Genomic DNA, 20,381 nt, shown 5'->3' on the forward strand with positions numbered 1-20,381 from the left:
CGATGGTGTTCTCAGTCACTTTATGAGCATTTAAGCTTAGTAATTCTCCACCGTGCACTAGAGAGTGCTTGACAGCGCCGCTTTACAGTTAACCCTGGATACGACGAAGGTGACAAAAAACCTTCATTTTTTGTTACATGCAGGTTTTCGTTATATGCAGGTTTCGAGCTAAGGCTCCCCAAAATGAAGCAGAGACGAAAGCAAACTGCTAGACATCAGTGATGGAGAACTCACCTTAAAGTATTTATTTCAAAGTGAAAATTGGCGTTATTTGCGCCTACTGCTTTCCAACGAACGTAGTGACAACACGGCACTCCAAAGGCGCAAGGGCACTTGCCCCCGTATTCCCAAACGCAACTTAAGTATCACTTTTGCCTTTTGACACTTCTCGTTGCCTCACCCGTTTCAAGAACTAAACGTTTCCTGCAAGGGCGCCTTTAGGGAATTTGATACTCTTTGCCGCACTCAAAATCGTGGAGAGGGTGCTAGATGGGGTGCTATACGTGGCGGCGAGGTTCTTCTTTCTCGCCGGCTGAGACGGTATGTGAAACTGCGAGCTTGTCTTGAAAAGGCGAAACATGTCGTTTTCTAGCCGAAGAACTCGTCACCACCTAACTGACACCACAGATGGCAGTGAATACGTGCGACTACACGCCTGCAAGCAGGCCTAGCCCCTTACCGACACCTGACTCACACTGTAAACGCACGGTACTTCGCCGTGCGGGCGAAGCTCGGTAAATTGGTGCTTTTCTTCAGCCTTTTTTTCGAAAACGTGCAAAAGACAATTGCTCTGCAACGTAGCGAATTCATTTCATGAAAGTTAACCGTCGCAACTCCTTCGTTAAATAGAGGTCGCGAACACATGGGTTTCTATTGGGCTGTCAATGGGGAAATGAAAAACTTTGTTAAATTCAGGAATACGTTATGTAGAGGTTCGTTACATCCAGGTTTAACTGTAGAAGCTTATGGTGACTCGATATTCCCTTGAATTGCCAGGCTGTGGGTCGAACTTAAGAGCCTGTCAAGAGCCCACGACTGACAGGAAGCCTTGTTACGCTACCGTTGGCATGAAGTTTTAACATCGTTGGGTATGAGGAGCCTGTGCTTTTTACTCCTACAGGGTGAGTGCGTGTGCGGGTTAGGGCGGACTCAAGTGCCTTCGTGTGCGTGTGTATGTGTGAGCCTTTGTACGTGCGTGTGGGCCCTCGTAAATTTTCGTCATAGGAATAGAGATCTCACTGCCACGCAAGACCTGTTGGTCAACGTGCAATGGTCAGTAAGCGTTCTTCTCTTGTATGGCCTTGTTTGTCTGGCGATTTTGTGGGTGCTGAGTCTACATTCCTATCAATCTAATGAGTTGTAAAAGGGCTCACTACGAGGGGTTATGTTTCTACGCGAATCCATGTACGCCTTCACGAGATTTTGTTCAGAATAAGTATGTTAAGCTTCCCGCAGATATCATAACACAACATTATACAATAAGCCCTGGCAGAAGTGACGAAAATCAATGATATATAGATATAAGCCTCCCCGTTAACCAAAAAACCCGTGGAGGCCTCCAAATGAAAATTAAAGTAAAAAATGAACCTTTCAGAAGCGCTTCTAGAACTATACGGACCAGTGGCAGCACCCTCGCTCTAGTCCTAATTTCTAATTACGCATAGAGAAGAAATAGCTTTCAAGTTACCAACAACGGCCATGGATCCCTCGGGCACATTTCCATTCTCGACGCATCGTCCCCTCCAGTACGCGCAAAGTATGGCCTGGGCAGCGCACAGAGCCCCATCGGCGTACGCACACGCTATTTCACCCAAGGAGTGCCCCACGAAGCCGTCGGGGCGAACACCTACGGTGCTGAGCACGTCAACGAGCGCGATCTGTGTGCAAAAAAAAAAGAACAAAACACAAATATCGCTGAGATGCGAAATTATCTCCTCACCCAACATTATCGTTCATGATCACACAAGCCACAGAAAAATGATATGAGGGGAATTAGGGTGACAGTACTTATGCGGTACTGTTGATTTCAAAAATCATATAATCGTCCTAATTAGTTTTAAGGTCATTGCCTGTAATTCAAGGGTTTCATTTTGCCCAGTTTGAGTGGGTAGTACAGAGGAAAAAAGCTACCAGCGCCCTTAATACGGGTCTGTATAACTAGAACGGTTAAGATCATTTGTTGGCAGCACTTAAGATTGCCGATTCATTAGAACCCACAAGGCTCCAGACAAAGAATCAGTTCTGTTTTCATTTGTTTGTGACCCTAGTTTGGTGAAGACCTACCATACTACAAGTTGGAGTTCTACCGTTGCACTTGGCTTTTAATCCAGCGAATGTTAAGGAAATTACCCCGTGTAAGTGGCAGCGACAAATGTACTGTGCTCGCATCCAGTGTCCTAGGGACTGCTGAACAGGGCATAGCTCCTAACCCACAAGAAACACCTTCTTTTTCCCCTGACACATGGTTCCCTTCTATTTTGCTAGCTAGAAAATAAACGAATAATCACCGTGAACAGCGCAGTCGAAAGCTGGGAAAGTTGGTATACATTCATTACTGTAAAAGTTCGTTAATTCGATCTCGGTTAATTTCAAATGACGCCCTGGTCCCGGCACATCCCTGAATATTTCAATGGGGGGAAAACTGGATAATTCCAACTCATCGCTTTCACGAGGGGTTAATTCGAACTGGAATCCACTGGTTTTTGTCGCTGTTCGAAGAAGTCGATTCAGAATGATTACAATGTGTTGCACATCTAAACCAAACCAAATTTACTAGAGATGCAGAACTGCAAAACAAAAACAACAGCGTAGCGCACTTGCAGCGCTGCTGCGACAGCCAATTTCGCTTCCACAGCGGGCGCCGCGCCGCCGGTGCCCTTCGCTATTCACGTCCCATGAACATTATTTAAAAATCATGCTGCAACAAACATCTTGTAATGCGCGATAACGAATCCAGATATGTCTTTTTTTGTGTTCTGCCCGCGCGGTGTAGCGCGAAGTCCATTCATTCTAGAGCCCACCCAGTAATTCGAACTCCGATTAATCCGAACAATAATATGGTCCCCTGCGAGTTCGAATTAACGAGTTTTTGCTGTATGATTAAATAGCGCAAACTAAACGAGATGAGGGAGAAGTGCACAACACGAGCGGTGCTAACCACTGAAGATTAATTGAAAATCTGCAAGAACAGTAATAGCACTAATCAAAGCCGTGACGTAGACTACGCGACCAACAGACTCACGACCACACATATAAAAGTAAATGTCAAGTATTTTCGAGATAAGCAATTACACTGCTCATCCGTATAACCGAGCACGGAACACTACTCCATGCCATCTACCCAATGGTGTGACAGCCATGCTTAGAGCAATACGACCAAACGGGGGACGTTAGCGCTCCCTTTAACGTGTTGCGATGTTTGAGCAGGCGCTCACTGACGCACGGCCTTGTCCGTCCAGTGTATATTTTATCACATGACAAGGGGATGCAGTAAACAACGTTGCTTTTGCATTCAACAAACTGTTACTGAGGTTTTCTACCACAGCCCTCTTTTTGCGAAGATCCCCTTTTTTTGTTGGCTAAGTTTCTGTCGATCGCAGGACAAAGCTTTTAGGTGCTGAGCACATTAGGGGCTCGCCTTGTCGTCGTAGCTCACTCGCTGGACCCAAGTAGAGCCACACGGCGTTCTGTTATAGCGGCGACCAACAGAGGCTTCGAAAGCCAAGCGGTTTCGAAACTCGTGAAGCGGTGGTGCTTGTCATAGATATCGCCGTTGTTTAGCGCAATGACTATCGGCGTGAAATTACGCCAATAGTCACTGTAGGTAAGTACATTTGAGGCAAAATATACGTAATTAACCGGCAGCGCCCACCTTCACTTAGTTAGGAACGCTCGTTCGGTTGGTTTTTACGATAGTAAGCGACAAAAAAGTGGCGGTGCAATGCCGGCACGCGCGGGAGGAAAAGCAAGCACAAAAAGAACAAAAGACCCTCTGACAGAGTTAAGGAAGGGGCGCGCGAGCACTGCGAAGACGGGACATTTGAAGTGCGTCGGGCAAACATCAGCTTAATTAATCAGGAGAGAAATGAGACAGGGCGGCGAAGAGGGTGGTGGCTGGTAAGGGTGAGCGGATAAGACCGCCACAGCCAACTATGGCGAATCAGTGCTGTGTACTTCCGGCAGCTTCCACATTGAGTGGAACGGCTTTATTTTTTCTGACGTATTCTTTGCCGAAACAAAAACACGTCCGCGTTAAACCTGACAGCTATCTTTTTCAACCTTTGCGAAAGTGCACGCAGATACAGGATAACCGCAAATCACTGGAGGTTTTCTTTTTCCTGCCTTGACCTTCAAGAAATTTTTGATTTTGTGAAAACCTTCTTAGCGGCAGAAACAAGCCCATGATCTGGGCATGCAGCCAGTTTAAGCCAGCTAACTTGGCATGCGAGAGTGGAACCCATACTATGAGAGCACAACTTTGTTAGAGATCAATGAATCACCTCATAAATGGTCATTAGGTGATTATTCGTTATAATAGGGAATAATCATAAGGAATCACGGAGAAGCGAAGGTCGCGGTAGGGTGTGAGGTCCACAGTATGGTGAAATACAATGCCGATTGATTGATTATGTGATTTAACGACCCGACGCTACACGGGCGATGAGGCGCGCCGTAATGGAGGGCTCAACAATAATTCTGAACACATGTGAATGTCAAACACAGGCTGAAATTTCGACCATAACGGGCACTTTCCCTTTTCGCCTCCATCAGAAAAGCGACCGCAGCGGCCAGGAATCGAATCCGCGTCATGGTGCTCAGCAGCACAACACGTTAGCCAACGAGCCACCACGGCGGGTCAGAATGACATTGATGCATGCATGTTTATGCTTCTAAAAATAACTCCTAGTGGTGTTTGAATAAAAGTTCAAGAGAGGTGGTCAAATACGGAACACAGAAGCTTGTCATGCATTCTCAGAACATACAATAGCACAATGCGGTATTTTCTGACCGCAAACTCTACTGAAGCCCCGAGGCGCGCTTTTAGTAGAATGCTTGAATAAATTGAGACTTTCCGATGTTCTTTAACATGGCACAATTTTAAAATATTGCTATATAAGCACTCTTAAACATAGGTAATCGCGTTCACTCTCTGGAACCATCGCTAACATATCATTCGTCCCTTCAACGAGAACTGAGAAAATTTAGGCCACATTTCTCAGTTAAAGTGGTCGAATGAAACAGCTGTATATTGTGGTTTTTAGCTTATCCTTAAAGGGTTGGAGCGAACACACTGAAGTCGAGGGAAATGTGGCAAGCAGCTGCGTGGTTTCTACTGAAACAGGGCATGTTGGCTAAGACCCGCCTTATCGTGTACTGGCCGACGTGTCTGCTAGAGGAGAGGAGCCATGTGAGAAAGACCAACGGGACAACACGGGCCGAATTCTGTAAAACAAGGGCAGTTATTTGAAACGAAAATAAATGCTACTACTGTTTCACCAACACTCCAGCAGCCTAAATGCAAAGGCACTGCAAGTTATCATGCAGGTAGTCAGGAGGAACTGTTTCGTCTGTATATGACTTATGACCCTTTGTTGGTTAAAGATATGGCCCTATCGTGTTCGCAAGTTCAGGAGCATCTTAATGGTGTGTCAAAAGACTAGGTTAGTCTAACCCAAGACGCAGTTTTTAGTTTTTGCCATGCCTGGTTTGCCAACGAATATATTGAACGTGTTAGCGCGTTTTAAAAGACAATTATCAAAAGAAAGAAATACTACGTGCTATAAGAAATACTTCAGCGAATATAAACATTCAAAATCGCACCTGAACAGCGGTGATAGATACGAACGTAGATGTCACGCTCGTTCCGTCGTCCCCATCAGTGGTTAGCAAGCTCAAGAGGTCGATGTCGAACTGCTCCAACACTTCATGTGACCGGTGGATTGAGTGGGCAAATTCATCGAAGTGCATCATCTGCCATGCCATGCCGCTCCACTGACAGCCGATGCCGGTGAAAGCAAACCACACCGGCTTGTTTTTAAACGGAGTCTCTTGGGGGGAACTTTTAAGAAATCTTTTGCCATCTACGTCGGAGGGTACCACTGCAAAGCCTCGATAAGGAAACTGCTTCACGCTGGGCTGGCCGATGTTGTTTAGAAGGGCGTACGTGGAGTCAGGTTGTGGTCCGTCCATTTCCAATCTCGCCAGCCTGCTCTGCGAAAACAAAAAGCACATTTAAGGAAAGCAGTTGGGTTTGTGTGCGTAAAGCTCGACACGGTTTCTTCGCAGGATCTGTTGGTTTGGTATAATACGGGTCCCATTTTACTGATTCTTTGTTCATTTGTTATTTGTATTTTTATTTATTAATTTATGTAGACAATATAGCGGGCCACGAATGGGCCTGAGAACGAGGGGAAGTGTTACAGTGTATTTAGACGAATATACAATTTCTTGCAAAATGTTCAATCTCCCACTGATGAAGAAGATAAGTTTTATTGTATCGCGGGGTTTGCAAAAAAGGATATATATAATTGCATTCAACATATTCTTTCTGGTTCAGGGCGTTTGAATTGCTGAAGGGTGCTCATTAATGGGTAATTCGGGTATTATTCGTAACTAAGTTTCCTTTTACAGCCTCTTTCCGGAAATAATTTAGTATTTTGGAGTCCCCACGTATTTAACAACCGATTTAGCCCTGGCCGATTCCCCCTTGTGGGTACGTGCTAAAATCTTTGAGGACGTTATCATCATCATTGACATTAACATCATCACATGCGATATCATGTAGTGTCTTTAAAGTGTATGTTTATAGCTTCCGGCTCGTGTTCTTACAATGCTTCTGCTTCATCTAGTAAAAAAGTGATTCGAGTTTTACATTTTTACTTCTTCTTTATTCTAGGTAAATTTAGAATAATACCTTTATTCAAAACAATGGCATTATTATAAAAGCGCACAATGCGCACCCATTCAGGACGACTAGTTTGTATCGTTCTTAGACAGACGCATCGCTGCCTGCATAGACTCCTCGTATGAATGAAGCTTTTCAGAGATATGCGACTGTTTTATGAGTACGGTGAGCGGTCTGGAGCTCGACTGACCAGGGGCAAAAGTATGGCGGTGCCCTTCGGCACAGTTGCGTCTGGCCTGGCGGGCGACGTAGAATGGGTTATCAGTGTTCGAGTACTTGGTGTGGTTTTCCATTTTTCGGGCGAAGTGGCAAGTAGTACGTAGAAGCGCCTCCTCGAGACAGCGGATCATCGTCTTGCGGTTGCGTCAAAGTACAGACTTTCCCTCACAGAGCGCAGCTACGTAATAAAGTCGTCCGTCTCGGCGGCGCTTTTTTATGTAGCACGCGTAGCGAAACCGACGCGCCATTTCACCCGTCAGCTCGCCACGAAGTCTGGGTCGTTCTTTTGGGCGGGCAAGACAGAATCAGTGTCGCGTGCGCTGTTGATATTGCCCAAGTCAATGGGTGGTTTCAGTTTGCCTTGCTTGAAAACTATGTGTAGCGTGCTGGCCATAAGCGGCGTGTTCGACCTTGTGGACTCAAATGAGTACCCATGAAGGGCGCTGCTGAAGTGCGTTCTGGGAACTTCCCGCTCAATGTTTTATGACGAACGCAGCGCCGGTCCGTCTGCCGAGCAGTCACCGCCATTTTATGCCTATGTTGTCATAACACTGAGAAACGTCCAGTCTACCTTGCCAAGCTTAAATTTTAGGAAAATTACAGCAAGCAATTTGTGCGAAAAATTTGCAATAAACCACTCAGATAATCAACAGATTACAAGATCACGCGGAATCCGTTGGCATCAGCTGACATCGGCGGTACTTCCGTCTGATGTTCGGGATTTCGGGTGGTTGCGTGGCTGGGAAGTTCTTCCGAACTGTGACCGCCTGGCGAGATTCGGCATTGTGCGTTCCTCACGGTGCCCGCACTGCCGGCACACTAAAAAATTGGAACATGCCTTGTTTCAGTGTCGTGTAGTGGTAACGTTTTGGACCGTGCTAAGCAGGTTGTTTGGTCTTACACTTAGAATGAGCAGGCGTTCAAATGACGTGTTGGTGAACAACATCCTGATGTGTGCTGGGGCTTTTGTATTGTGGCGAAATCGTGGTGCCGCGTATCTCCGCGCCCGACCAGAACGGGCGATGTTTCCACCGCTGTGGTGTGTGCTGTAAATCCTTATGAGTCACTTGGAAAATGATTTGGCAGTGCTAGGCGAAGAAGCCTTCTTGTTACGCTGGTCCGTGCGTTTCACAGTGTCCTGGAACAACATCCTGAGCACCCCTATTGTGCCGTATGGACTTTCAAACACTTTCTGAACTCTTTCTGTGAACACATGTGGGCTTTTTATGGATTGATTTCGGAGTAGCTTGTTTCACTACCATAGACATTTGTCGTGCAAAGTGTTGACTGCCCGGAGTATTTGGAAACTGATTGGGTTTTTTCGCTTTCTAGGGCAGCGCTGATACTACTAGTCGCTGATATGTGGTTTATAATAAATTCTGCTTATGTGTGTATAGTAGGAGGATTGTATGAAAGAGTAAAGGCTAATGGTTGTAAAAAAGTCATGTCTTTCAGTTTAAGACGGCAAGGCTCACGCGTTTGAAAAAAAGTACCTTGCAGTTTTTCGTGCTTACATCACGTTGAACCGAAGTGTGTGTTGTGGGCTTACTAAACTTGGGGAATGAGAATGATACTTTAGTTTGAGACGGCGCCTCTCAAGGACTGAAAATAAAAATGACTTTTGATACTCTTGCTACCCCTCTCCGTGTCTGCGTAGCGTGCCTGCTCCTCTTTCTTTGCGAACATGAAGTACCTGACCGTGTGCAAATGCAGTTCAAATGGCTGGCAAATGCTGCCTTCTCTAAGGAGACGGTTCCATTTCTCACTGTTATTCTTATTAATATTGCCGTCAGGTGAGCGGGTTGGGCAGGTTCAGCAAGCCACGGCGCAAGCGCATGCATTGAGAGTGCAGCATGTTCAGCAGGTCCCGCAGAGCCTTAAAAAGGTTGGGGGTAAAATAGGCATACTCGGGTTTTGTTTTGGTTTCTGAGAAGTTAGCATTGTTTAGTTACCTTCCTAACAATAAAAAAGCAGCTCTGGCCCAAAAACGTCACGCCACACGCATTGTTGACCTTACGCGCAATGCTTTATGCACGACCCTTTTATCGCGCAACACGCTGTAAAGTTGGGAAAACTGCGCTGCCTGAACGGCAAACTCTAAGGGGCAGAAGTGCATTAGGCGAACTACAGCGGCAGCGCGCTGCTTGGCTTGAGCTGCTCAGCTGTGACCATTGTCCCTTATGCTGGGAGGAAATGTTCAGTGCGCTTCTATACCGCGCAAATCTAAAGAGACATGTATGAAGCTTTTAGAGCAAAGCTTTCCTACCTCTACCAGCCAACGGTTCTTTCGCGGCATGCGGGAAAAGAAATTCCCAACACGGCGGAGGCGGCGGCGAGGGGGTTCGAGCCGGAGGGTTTCACTCACGGAGCACACTGTAGATAGCGCGGCTAATTTAGCCAGCGTTCCCCGCGTCGAGGTGCCTGCTCGCCGGCGGAAACGTCGGCGGTAGAGCTTTGTCGTCTACTTTAGCGGCGGTTGTTTTGGGCCTGCTTTGGCGCAGCGTTGCGTCCATTGCGCGCTTCCTTCGCATGGCTTGATTAAATTGTTTGACAGCACCTCCTGGGTTACCCGGATCCGACAGAAATAAGTGGTCTAATACAAATATACGTTAAGGATTGGTTTGCAGGGCGGGAAAACAAGCAGTAGAGGCCTCATTGAGACATCTGGCCGCTAGAGAAACGCCATTTTTGGCGCACTGCTAGCCACGAATGGGGCTTTGTTTTCTAAATTGGTAATTACCAATTCGGTTCTGTTTTAAGAGGTATTACAGAAGGCGAGAGAAGCAACTGGTTCTGATAAATAGCGATCAAAAAAGTCCCCTCAGCTTTCTCGAAATTCTCAAACTTACTAAAATAACTAGTTTTAAACGGCATAAATGGGAATCACTAAGCTCACATGACGAATTGTTTCGGTGTCTGCGCTTGTGTCGCGCGGTGGTGTAACCCCGAGCTAGCACAGCAGGATGGCTAGGTTCCGCTGCCTTACCCTTCGAAACGCGCTCCTCTCAGTTTTCTTTATGCCGACGAACGGCCGGGCTACTGCGGCTGCATCCACCGCTCTAGCCGGGCCGTGGCCGATGTTGCTGCATTCGGGACGCCGCCCCGACGAATTCCATGTCACGGCTGGCGGAATCTTCCGTTAACTCTATGTAGAGCCGCGTCTGTCAACTGAAGTTACGTCGCATGGGCAAGTCTTATGGGTGTCGTTTAAAGCTTTGGTTTTTAAGCACTTAGCCAACGGAGATTGGAGGCAATTGTTTTTTATTTTCATTCCACGTGAAGTCAATAAGCGCGCGAGCAACCCCTCTCTGGATTTCTGGAGTAAGGAAACAAAGCATCCCTTGTTTTGAGCCAATTCTTGCATGTAAACCAGTAGTTGAGGTAAGGCGAAGGTCCCGTCTTGTTTTATTCGTTCAATGTTTTTCTTTCATTGCTTGTTAACACTTCAAAGCAAAGAAACAAATCATTTCGAGTCGAACGGGTCCTCTTGAAAACTAGTGCATAGGAGGTGGCGTACGTAACGTATAATCGCCAGAAAATCTCGAAGACAATGAGTCAAACGGAAGTACGCCTGTGGCGGACGGTAGTCACTATAACATCCATTAAAAGATGCTTATTGTCACCAATCGACAAAAGCAGCAAGCCCTCGCTGACTTCCACAAGAAGGCGATCAGCATCATCCAGGAATGGTGGAGCTTCGACCCGAGAGCGGCAACAAATGTTTTTGTCTTTCTACTGGTCTGCCCAAGTCACGTCGCACGTATATGTACGTTAAAACAACAAAAAAAAACAATGAATAGAGGAATATACTAGGTACTACCAGGTTCTTTGTTTTGGTTTCAGTAGTAAGTGTAAAATTGCTCAACTTTACTTTGCGTAGCGGTAGTACCCGGTGAAGGTCGCTCGTACTGTTATATTATCCTGCATACCACATATTGAGAAATCAATTTACACGCATATTTTGGCGAAAAATCCCGATTTGCCTGATTCAGGAGTAGCAAAAGAAGCCTAAAATTGCTCTGTAAAATTTTGTACGCATACCAGGCATACGCAAAAAACCGTTTAATAGCAAACGAACTTGCAACATAACCAAAAATATTCGGAAAAAAGAAGTTCCAGCCGTTTTCTAGCTGTTAGGGTTTGCAATAAAAATATACCTTTAAAGGAGCCATGAAGAGAAAACACAAATTTGGTTCATTCAAAAGATTGCCTCGTTAGAATCATACTGACACCACTCTTAGCGTAAACTTCGCTCGAATAAGCTAATTAATTAGGAAAAAAAAGGCAATGGTCATTGGACCACTAGCTTATTTCCCGCAACAGAACCTATGATGTCATACTGGTCATACCAGCCAGCCCTGCGATTGGCGGAGGGCGACAAAAACAAACGTAAATTAGGCAGAGCTTATACGCTTGCCGAAAGAGCTATTTGCGAATAAATTTAGGGCACATTCTTTTTAAAGCCCTAAGAATGGTGGTACAAACAGTGGAAGTTACGAAAGCACACGTAAATATTTGAAGTAGTGATGCGCACTGCTGTTGGTACTGCGCGCACTATGCTTGGTTTAGCTGCACAGGACGGCGGGGCTTTCAGGTTGTCTCAGACGACACTGGCCGATTGACACAAGCAACGGTGTCTAGCGTGACCATATTTGTCGAGTGAGCACTATGCTTCCCGAGACGATTATTTGCTCCCTGAACAAAAACAAGCCAGGTTTAAATACGGTCAAAAACAAAGGCAGAAAACGGCTTGCTATGGTATCTAGGTTCTCCAACGGTAAACAAGGCTTCCCAATTGGCTGATGTCATTGCAGACCACAAAAACGCACAATTTTGCGGGAAAATCTAAATTTTAGCCTAAATTAATTAATTTCGCAAGAAATAAAGCATCGTTTGCATTCGGAAAAGCGCTGGGGGCACGATGAAACACGAAATCTTTCGAATAACACAAACTTGTATTTTGTTTTCATGGCTCCTTTAATGAACTTCCACGCCACAATGCAATATTACTCCAAAAGTTCGAACACCCAAAGCCCACTATTTTGGTCTTTTTTGATGCCACGCTTTAGCCATGCTGCGATTGTTATGGTTGTAATAGTAGTAATGCTGCTCCACCTTAAACAAGCTTCTTAGCCGGAATCCGGGACTTGATTTCGGGTCATCTGACAGTTAACATATTAAGCAAAAGTCAAGTGGTTATAGCAACGGGCTGAGCACCACAGATTGGGGAATCCATCAAAACAGGCTAGTTACGCCAGATCCATACTCGCCCAGTTAGTGCTTGGTTAGGTCCAACATTGTTAAACCATCTTTAGAAGTTCGTACAAGTTAGCGATTGGAGTTGGCATTGTAATTTGAAAACCATTTCGACATCTTGGTGAATCTTCGGTAATGGATTATTTGGGACATTTTCGCCGTTTTAACTGCCTTACGGATCTCTTTTTGCGGACCGTCATATCAGCCTTTCAAAAGTGACGGGAAAGTACTACGGAAATTTGAATCCTCTAGGACCAGCCGGTTGGCTGCATGTCGATGGCACATGTTAGTACTTTTCCATGTTAGTACTTTTCCCGCTCTCTCGTTATACTTCTGAGTCCTAAATCTTTGAATTTGCATTGCTAACACTTTTCTGCATAGGACCTATTCGGTGTATGCCCAGGCCACCACAATATTGAGGAATTCGTAAAAATACACAATATACGTGTTAATTCATATTTTCTTATTGGGGTTGGCGAGGGAAAACTCTGAAGCTGATTTTCCGATTTGTGCATAGGTTACATATATGAGCGAAAGCCACTTGGATATCGCAAAGGTCTTGCGAAATGTACACGAAGTTGCAAAAATGCCATTTAGCGTCTGGTACTCTCTTAGATGAGTGATTTTCAATACTTCAGCAGTAGTGAGCTCCTGCGCCAGGATAGATAGGTGCTTCGTAATGTCCGTGTCTATAGACCGACCTGTTTCCGCTTGACGTTAGTGAGCCAGCCTACCAGCCAGCCGAAACTTCTCGTTACGATAATAGGGCTTTTACCTTCACTAGTTTCTCTTTAGACGCCAGCATTTACTCTTCAATTAAGTAGAGAAATTCATGGTGCAAGAGCAACCCCAGGCATAAATTATCTGCAGAATACATATCTGAATCATTGTGAGTGCATTCAAACAACAAGAAATGTGCCGATGCGCTAAAAGTATCTGCGGAAGCACGTAAGCCACAATAACACGCATGCCTTAATGCATACTTACTTCCAAAGCCTCCGCAGTCCTTGCTGCCATTAGTACGAGCCTGGGAAGCTCAGGTTGTAGGCGTGGGAGGCTTGTGACGTGTGGGCCGGAGTGAGCTTTTAGGATGGCGTGAACGTTAGCGCCGCCAAACCCAAACGAGTTGACACCGACCATTGCACCAAGTAACGGCTTGTTGCGGTCCACTACTTCAATGGTGCCATCAAGCAAGGAAGAAATGTCTGGGTTGGGTTCCTTAAAGTGCATGTTTCCGGCGATGGTCCCCGTCTCCATTGCCAGAATCACCTTTGCTATCGAACAGACTCCTGAAGTTAAAGGAAAAGATATCAGTCGCCTCAAGTAATTGATTGAGAACAAGCAAGAAGGTTGGAGCGCAAAACGCCGTGATTCGGAAAAGTGGGGACTGCCGAAGCGCGGAGCATATCAGGCGCCGAACCCAGTGGTCGGTTCTTTAGATATGCCGAAGGTGCTGTTTGGTGTTTAAAAACCGTTCAGTCGAATTGCTTTAAAGTAACTAGTACAACAGATTAATAATATTTACGAACACAATTTTTGATGCATTTGTTTTTAGATGGGTAGGCAGTTTAGATAATGCGGTCATAAACATCGCGCTTCAATTCAGTGTCTACAAAACTTGTCGCTATCTCCATTTTTCCAAGGCAAAAAGAAACAACTTCAGCGTGCGTCGCTGAAAAGAATAACTACTGCGGCATGCCTTCTTTTTTAACGTACGGCCCTCCAAGCCGAATGTTTTATGGCGTCCTCAAAATCAAGCTTTGACAAAAGGCAAAGAAATCACATAGATAAGCGCATGACTTCCAATAAATAGGCTTTGTGATGTTACTTTGCCCACGAAAGCTCAGGAACACTATTGCCTGCATTTGGGAGTGCGCTATTTAAAACATTGTAAAGTTGAAACTGAACACTCCTAGTACTCTCTTTCATTTTCAGTTTTTACCGACCAAATATCTTTTATAGAAAATCTAACAAGTTAGCCAGTCTTTTCACGTCATGAGATGACGGAGAGACGCATACCCAAGTCTTTACAACCGATGACCAGCAGTTGGAAATTGATACGAAGGAATTTAATCCGGCGTTCCTCTCAGCCGGTAGGGTATTTTGCCATCTTGCTCGCTAGTGTATCTCAGCTGTTCCAGGGCTATCGGTGATACCGGGCGAGATATGCAGCTTGTGGGGCACAAGAGTTTACTGATTGCTCGAAATTTCTGTATTATGTGGCATAGTTTTATTTTTTAATTCTTTCTACTAAACTTTGAAAGCGCGAAAAATCTACATTTCACTACCATAACGAATGCAAGTGTTGACTTTTAACCAAGCATGAATTTACTTTGCAGAAAGAGGGAGTCACGCGTTCCCACTGGGTCGCAAGCCAAAAATTGCGGAGTTAATAAAACCGCAAGAATAGTTATATATTAACTCCGTGCTCGACAAAGTTTTTTACACAGCTGGTTTGCGGAACCTCACCGCCATATAACACTCATTTTACTGTTCACAAGAGTTGTAAAAACATAGCGTGCGATTACAGGCGCCACTGCCGACCAAGTGACACTTGGTCCTTACAGTTCATTGGTGCGAACTACACGCCGATGAACGCTGCACCTTCACTGCGGTCCAACATGGCCCACGAGCAATACCGGCATATTCGTTCTCAATTCAACACTAGGTTTTCGCACTACGTACACCACAAGGAGTGCTTAGGTGTTCTTAAAATTTTACATTTTGTCTTGCTGGTACAGAAATGTCCGAGTTACGATTGATCAACACTGTAGGGGACACCGGGTGATAAGCTCAAAGGCCACTTACCAGCAGCACCCTCGGCGTGGCCGACATTGCTCTTTACAGATCCGATCATGACTGGCCTTTCGCGCGGTGACTGGCAAAAGAAGCTACTGATGGCGGCAACCTCCACCGGATCACCTGCTTTGGTTCCGGTACCGTGGAGCTCGACAAAGGAAACGTCGCGTGGGTCCACGTTGGCCGCAGCGTATACATCACGGAAGAGCTTCTCCTGCGCTTTTCCAGACGGGTAGGTGACTCCTGCGAGATTTGCAATGTAAGCGGCAACGCGGTTGTTCTGTTTTATGGAATGTGCCAATGCTGGTGACCTCACATTACGGGGAGAAGGAGGGAGAACAAGTTCTCTAGGCACGCTGCATTCAGCAGTAGCACATGATGGTGCCCTAAAAATGGTAATAAACAAGTTGATTTCCCACACAGTTTTCTACGAATTCAGGCTTAGAAACAAGCCGATTCCACAACTGGATTCCGTCAACCTTTGTTCATTATTACAAATTAATGGCTATGAACATGGTCCTTCCCTCTTCATTTACTCGATTTCCATGGCCTTCGTTTATTTGATTGCTGTTTTGTTTGTTCGTAATAAGCCTATAGAAGGTTGGTTGGAGCAGGATTACCATACCAACACCAAAAATAAAACGTCCACTATTCGAAAAACTGAAAAGAAAACGGACAACGAATGGCTCACGTATGCTCAAGAAAGGTATACGCCGAAGCCTGGGCCCTTTAAATTCTCGTAGGTGTTACAGCGGAGAAGAGACATGTGGGCGGTAATAAGCATGAACTTCAACTGCTTTATTTTCATTTGGAAGCCGGTGAACCATGTATAGGCGAATATAAGAACAATGTAAGTGTAAATATCGATGGTGTGAGGCCAGGAGGATCCCACATATTCATTGCGTCTTGCAACGATTGAAAAAGCTAGCCGAAAAGTTTAAAGTAGATGTGGTTTTCTCAACAACGCAAGAACTAAAAGCATGTGTTTCAAACGCAAAAGATATAAGGACGGTGGCAAAGGTTTCGACGCGTAACGTAGGCAAAAATTGTTGTATGTCAGCAGTATGTGGTCTACGAAACCCCACTGTCATGTGGGAGAGCCGTTGCTGGAGAGTACAGACGGAGAGTAAATGAACGTTTCGAGAATACCGATACACAAGCCTTCCGACACAGGCATCGAAAAATTATTCACTACTTGAGGAAACCAGTATGCGCATTACATAGTTCCGTAACCCATCCGTATTTCCTGTGAGTACATGTAAACTTTGGGCAGAGCCAAGGAAGCGGACGGGTGCCACAGAACACTTTCCATCCTGCTGACGATAAAGATGACGACTTCCCGCAAGACATGCTTGCATCGGGACAAAAAACGATGAAGAAAATTCACGCCAATCCACCTCGTGGAGGTTGTTGGAAAGCGAAGCTGTAAACGACACCCACAACGATTACCCATGCGACGTCACTTGAATTCACAAACGTGGCTCTACAAAGAGTGAAACCAGAGACAATTAAAAGCACTTAACAGCACCCTTTATTACTTTAATTTAAGGAGGTATTCTTAGCTAAGGTTGAATCAATGCATGATTAATGAACAGTGGGAGTTGTATCGGGGAAGCACATGAGCGGAGACTCTTCTTTTATAAAATAAAAGAAAGCTCAAACCCGGTGTTAGGCGATATCACTTCTCCACCGTCTCTGCCGTCGCCGACGGAAGTGACGAGATCGGCAGCAGAGACGGAGAAGTGAGATGCCATGCGTTGGTGTGAGCTTCCTTTAATTTTGTAACTTCTAGCGCATGCCCAAGGGGTGAGCATGTCCGCTACACGTGTCGCGGGTGGAGCGTACAACGGCGCGAGAGGTGGCGTGATGCTATCACGTGGAATTCAACGAGAACGCAGTGGGTAAACAAGCAGATGTGCTTGTTGAGAGCACCGTCGGTCAACCCGGTCTCTGCGTGGGCTGTTAGCTCAAACGGTAAGACAAGAGGCTCTCGCTCCGTTTCTCTATTCGTTCCAGGTTTGATTCCTGGCGGTGCCGCTAGCTTCTTTTATTTGTTTGCAGGAGGATTTTCTTTAGGCCAATCGTTTCGAAAGAACCCCTAAGGGGGGGGGGGGGGGGGGTGGAGGTAAAAAGCTTCGCTTTAAAGCAATCATGTCCACTGTCACCCCACATGCCATAAGCCTGCATTGTGGCTGTGATCCTCTGTCCTTCGTGTGTACACTATTTTTGCGTTCCATCTTGCCGCGCATGAGTAACAATAACGCCTCCCTATTTAAACTTCCCAACTTTTGGTATTAACGAAACAGTTGCGTGTTTTTGCTACATCCCGTCCGTTTGCCATCATTCCGTTGTCGTCACGCCTAGCGCAATTCTCCATGATGTACTACCAACTTGCCCCTTTCGTCGTCCTTTTAATAGAAACTGTGGCTGAGGAACTTCGAGCTGGAACATTATTCTGTGACGCCAACATTATTTCACCATCAATATTTCAACACCTTAAAACGATTTCTGCTGCATATAGTTGTTTTCAAGCAGATAACGTGTTCAAATGGAAGGCATAATGTGCGGTTAGTATGCGTTTCAGTGCATTTTTTTTAAGATTCCATGAAAACCAGTGTACGTCACCTTGACCATACTTAGGTACGCCAACGTCACCTTACCGCCTAAGGTGTCATGTTTATTCAAGATCCTTCTTTTGCACAAAACTTGCAATAAATTGATCTTAATTGATGCTGATGTGAAGGGCAACATTAAAGGTCAATTTAACGACTGAGACCCTCAAGATCATCTACGATCTCGTACAATCGGCAATGTACAAAAATGTTAATTGTCGACTGCAACAGGATATTTCCGTGCGAAGACAGCCGAAAAACATATAGAAAGACAAGCCAAGTGAAAGCGCTACCAATGATCACTCTCGTAGTTTACAAAATATAACTTAACGAGAAAAAGTATTACCTACTCACAAACTTAACGCGCCCGCAACTGTCTCTACCGTCGAAGAGCTCACAGAAAATATCTCCTTGTTTTACAGTTCGGAGCTCCCTGCTTGCATTATTCCTTACAACCGAATAGGTGTGCTTTAACCCTCACTGCGTAGATGACCTGGCAGTAAACAAGAAAGAAAAAAAGAAACACGTTACCTTCCATTTTGTAGCCATCCGAGTTAGAACTGATGTGGATCAACTTGGCGTACACTCGGCGGGCGTTGGAGGCCAGTTGAAGAAAGATGGCACCGACGGTTTCGCTTCTGACGTAGCCATTAGCTGCATAAAAAATGGGTGTTTCTGGCTACATTACAATGCTTTGAAACTTCAGGATTTTTGTTCTAGGGCTATGCCTTTATGAACCACTGCGCAGTGGCGAAATGCACCGTATCGTGACACTCTTAAACGTCTGTGAAAATCTTGAAAGTAGAGGTGCGTTTCAATCATTAGCACAGCCGCCATGTTTTGAACTGAAATGTGCTAACTTTACCTAAAGAAATTGTTTTTCCTGCAAGGCCACCGAGGATGGATGATGCTGTTGCTGATGGGTGCAAATAAAAAAAAGTGTTTGAAGTGACTAAAGAGATACGCTTTCTCAGGCAAAAAACATTCAAACTTCTTGCCACGGTCTGCACCTTCCATAATTGAACGTTTTTTCACATATTTGCTGTGACCTTCCAAAGCAAAACAAGTGTCCACAGTGTATGGATAGAGTTCAATGTTCACAGCTAAGCACTCACCGCTGGCGTCGAACACCTTGCACTTGCCGTCTTCGGAAAGCATGTTCATACGGCACATACTCTGTGAAACCGCAGGGTTTAGAATGAGGTTGCTTCCTCCCACAATGGCCGCCTCGCATTCCCCGGCACGAATGGCCAGCACAGCGTGGTTGAGAGCAGTCATTGTAGAGGCGCAGGCTGTGTCCACAGTTTCGCTTGGCCCTGCGTTAGGCGTTGTACAAATGGTGAGGCAAGGAGAGAGAAGCAATCACGAGCGAACCCCGTTGGTAGAAAATGTTCCGCGCATGCGTGGCCTGAAACAAACATTTACAGTGGTCAGTTACTTTCTCCATCGCTAAGGGTGTTTTTGAATTCCAAACATATCAGACACAAGTGTCCAACCAAGCCCTTACCCTCTTCTTCTGCCACCCTCCCCCAATCGTGGTAATTTCAGCACAATGTAATTTCAGTCTTTAAGAGACATACTCCTACGCCGGTGTGGCTTGATGTCAGAGATGTTGATATTGCCGGACATATATAAAAGACTTGCTAACAGCAATATGAAGTGCATATTTTTTAGTTCATAGTTTTAAAAAACTCCAGCGAGGCCATCACAACCAAGTTTTGATAGACAGCTGCTTACTTTTAGACAAGGAGTTTATACGTTCTACTGTTTACTAACCTAACTGTGGCTGGTCAGATGTGGTGTTTTCATAGCATGCCACAGTGCATTTCTAATATGCTCTGACACACAGACACCGAAGTATGGATAAATACGAATCATATGCCACTATCAAAAAGTAGTTAATTTGAACCGTGAACTTTTTCAGGTGTTCATTGCGTAATCAATATCAAAGGAAGGAGGCCGACAATCCAGCGGGCAATTTTATGTTGTACTTAAAAAAATCCTTAGGCGAGATGTTCAGGGCATAGATAGTGTGCTGTTTTAATATGATCTGGTCCCATAGTGTACAATATTTTTTTGGTAAGGGCTCCCAGGTGTGAAGTAGGCTTGGGTAATGCCCCATCGAAACGGCTTCCAGCTGGAGGACGTGCCATGAAGGCTTTTTTTAATGAGAAACTTTATTCCACAAAACATGAATTATCTGCAAAACACTGTTTGGGCCGATAGCTGCAAATGCTAGTGGCCGGTCCAATATAAAATTACAAGCAATTCACAAGCAATTAGGCCACAGAGAGTGAAGGGCTCAAGAAAAAATGATATGCAGACAAGACTACATGTCATACAACTGTTTTGTACATATTCGCCGATACACACAACCAATACCAGAATAAAAATAATGACACTGTAACGAAGGTTCACAGAACAAGAATTTCAATTAAACTTTCACAACACTTGTAATGCTATTATTTTAAAATTTCATTTTAAAATAATTTCATTTTGAATTTCATTTTAAAATTTTAAAATTTCCGGCGGTTGTCCATTCTATCGGAAGTTCAGCTCTTATTTTTACTCCGCTGAACTCGATCAGGCGT

General features: G+C 45.1%; 1 protein-coding gene across 1 annotated transcript in view; it reads right to left on the minus strand.

The window, feature by feature from the left end:
- Positions 1-20,381, minus strand: part of LOC144151589 (fatty acid synthase-like) — a 62,115-nt gene that overhangs the window by 34,294 nt on the left and 7,440 nt on the right. The window contains exons 4-9 of the mRNA XM_077682696.1: positions 18,906-19,106; positions 18,322-18,444; positions 15,188-15,421; positions 13,367-13,668; positions 5,821-6,210; positions 1,688-1,877 (exon numbers count right to left, since the gene is read on the minus strand). Coding sequence (XP_077538822.1) covers positions 1,688-1,877; positions 5,821-6,210; positions 13,367-13,668; positions 15,188-15,421; positions 18,322-18,444; positions 18,906-19,106 — 1,440 coding nt within the window. The remainder of the gene's footprint in view (positions 1-1,687; positions 1,878-5,820; positions 6,211-13,366; positions 13,669-15,187; positions 15,422-18,321; positions 18,445-18,905; positions 19,107-20,381) is intronic.

This window comes from Haemaphysalis longicornis, unplaced genomic scaffold (genome assembly GCF_048455015.1).
Source record: "Haemaphysalis longicornis isolate Haplotype H1 unplaced genomic scaffold, Haemaphysalis longicornis Haplotype H1 scaffold_9, whole genome shotgun sequence".
NCBI lineage: Eukaryota > Metazoa > Arthropoda > Arachnida > Ixodida > Ixodidae > Haemaphysalis > Haemaphysalis longicornis.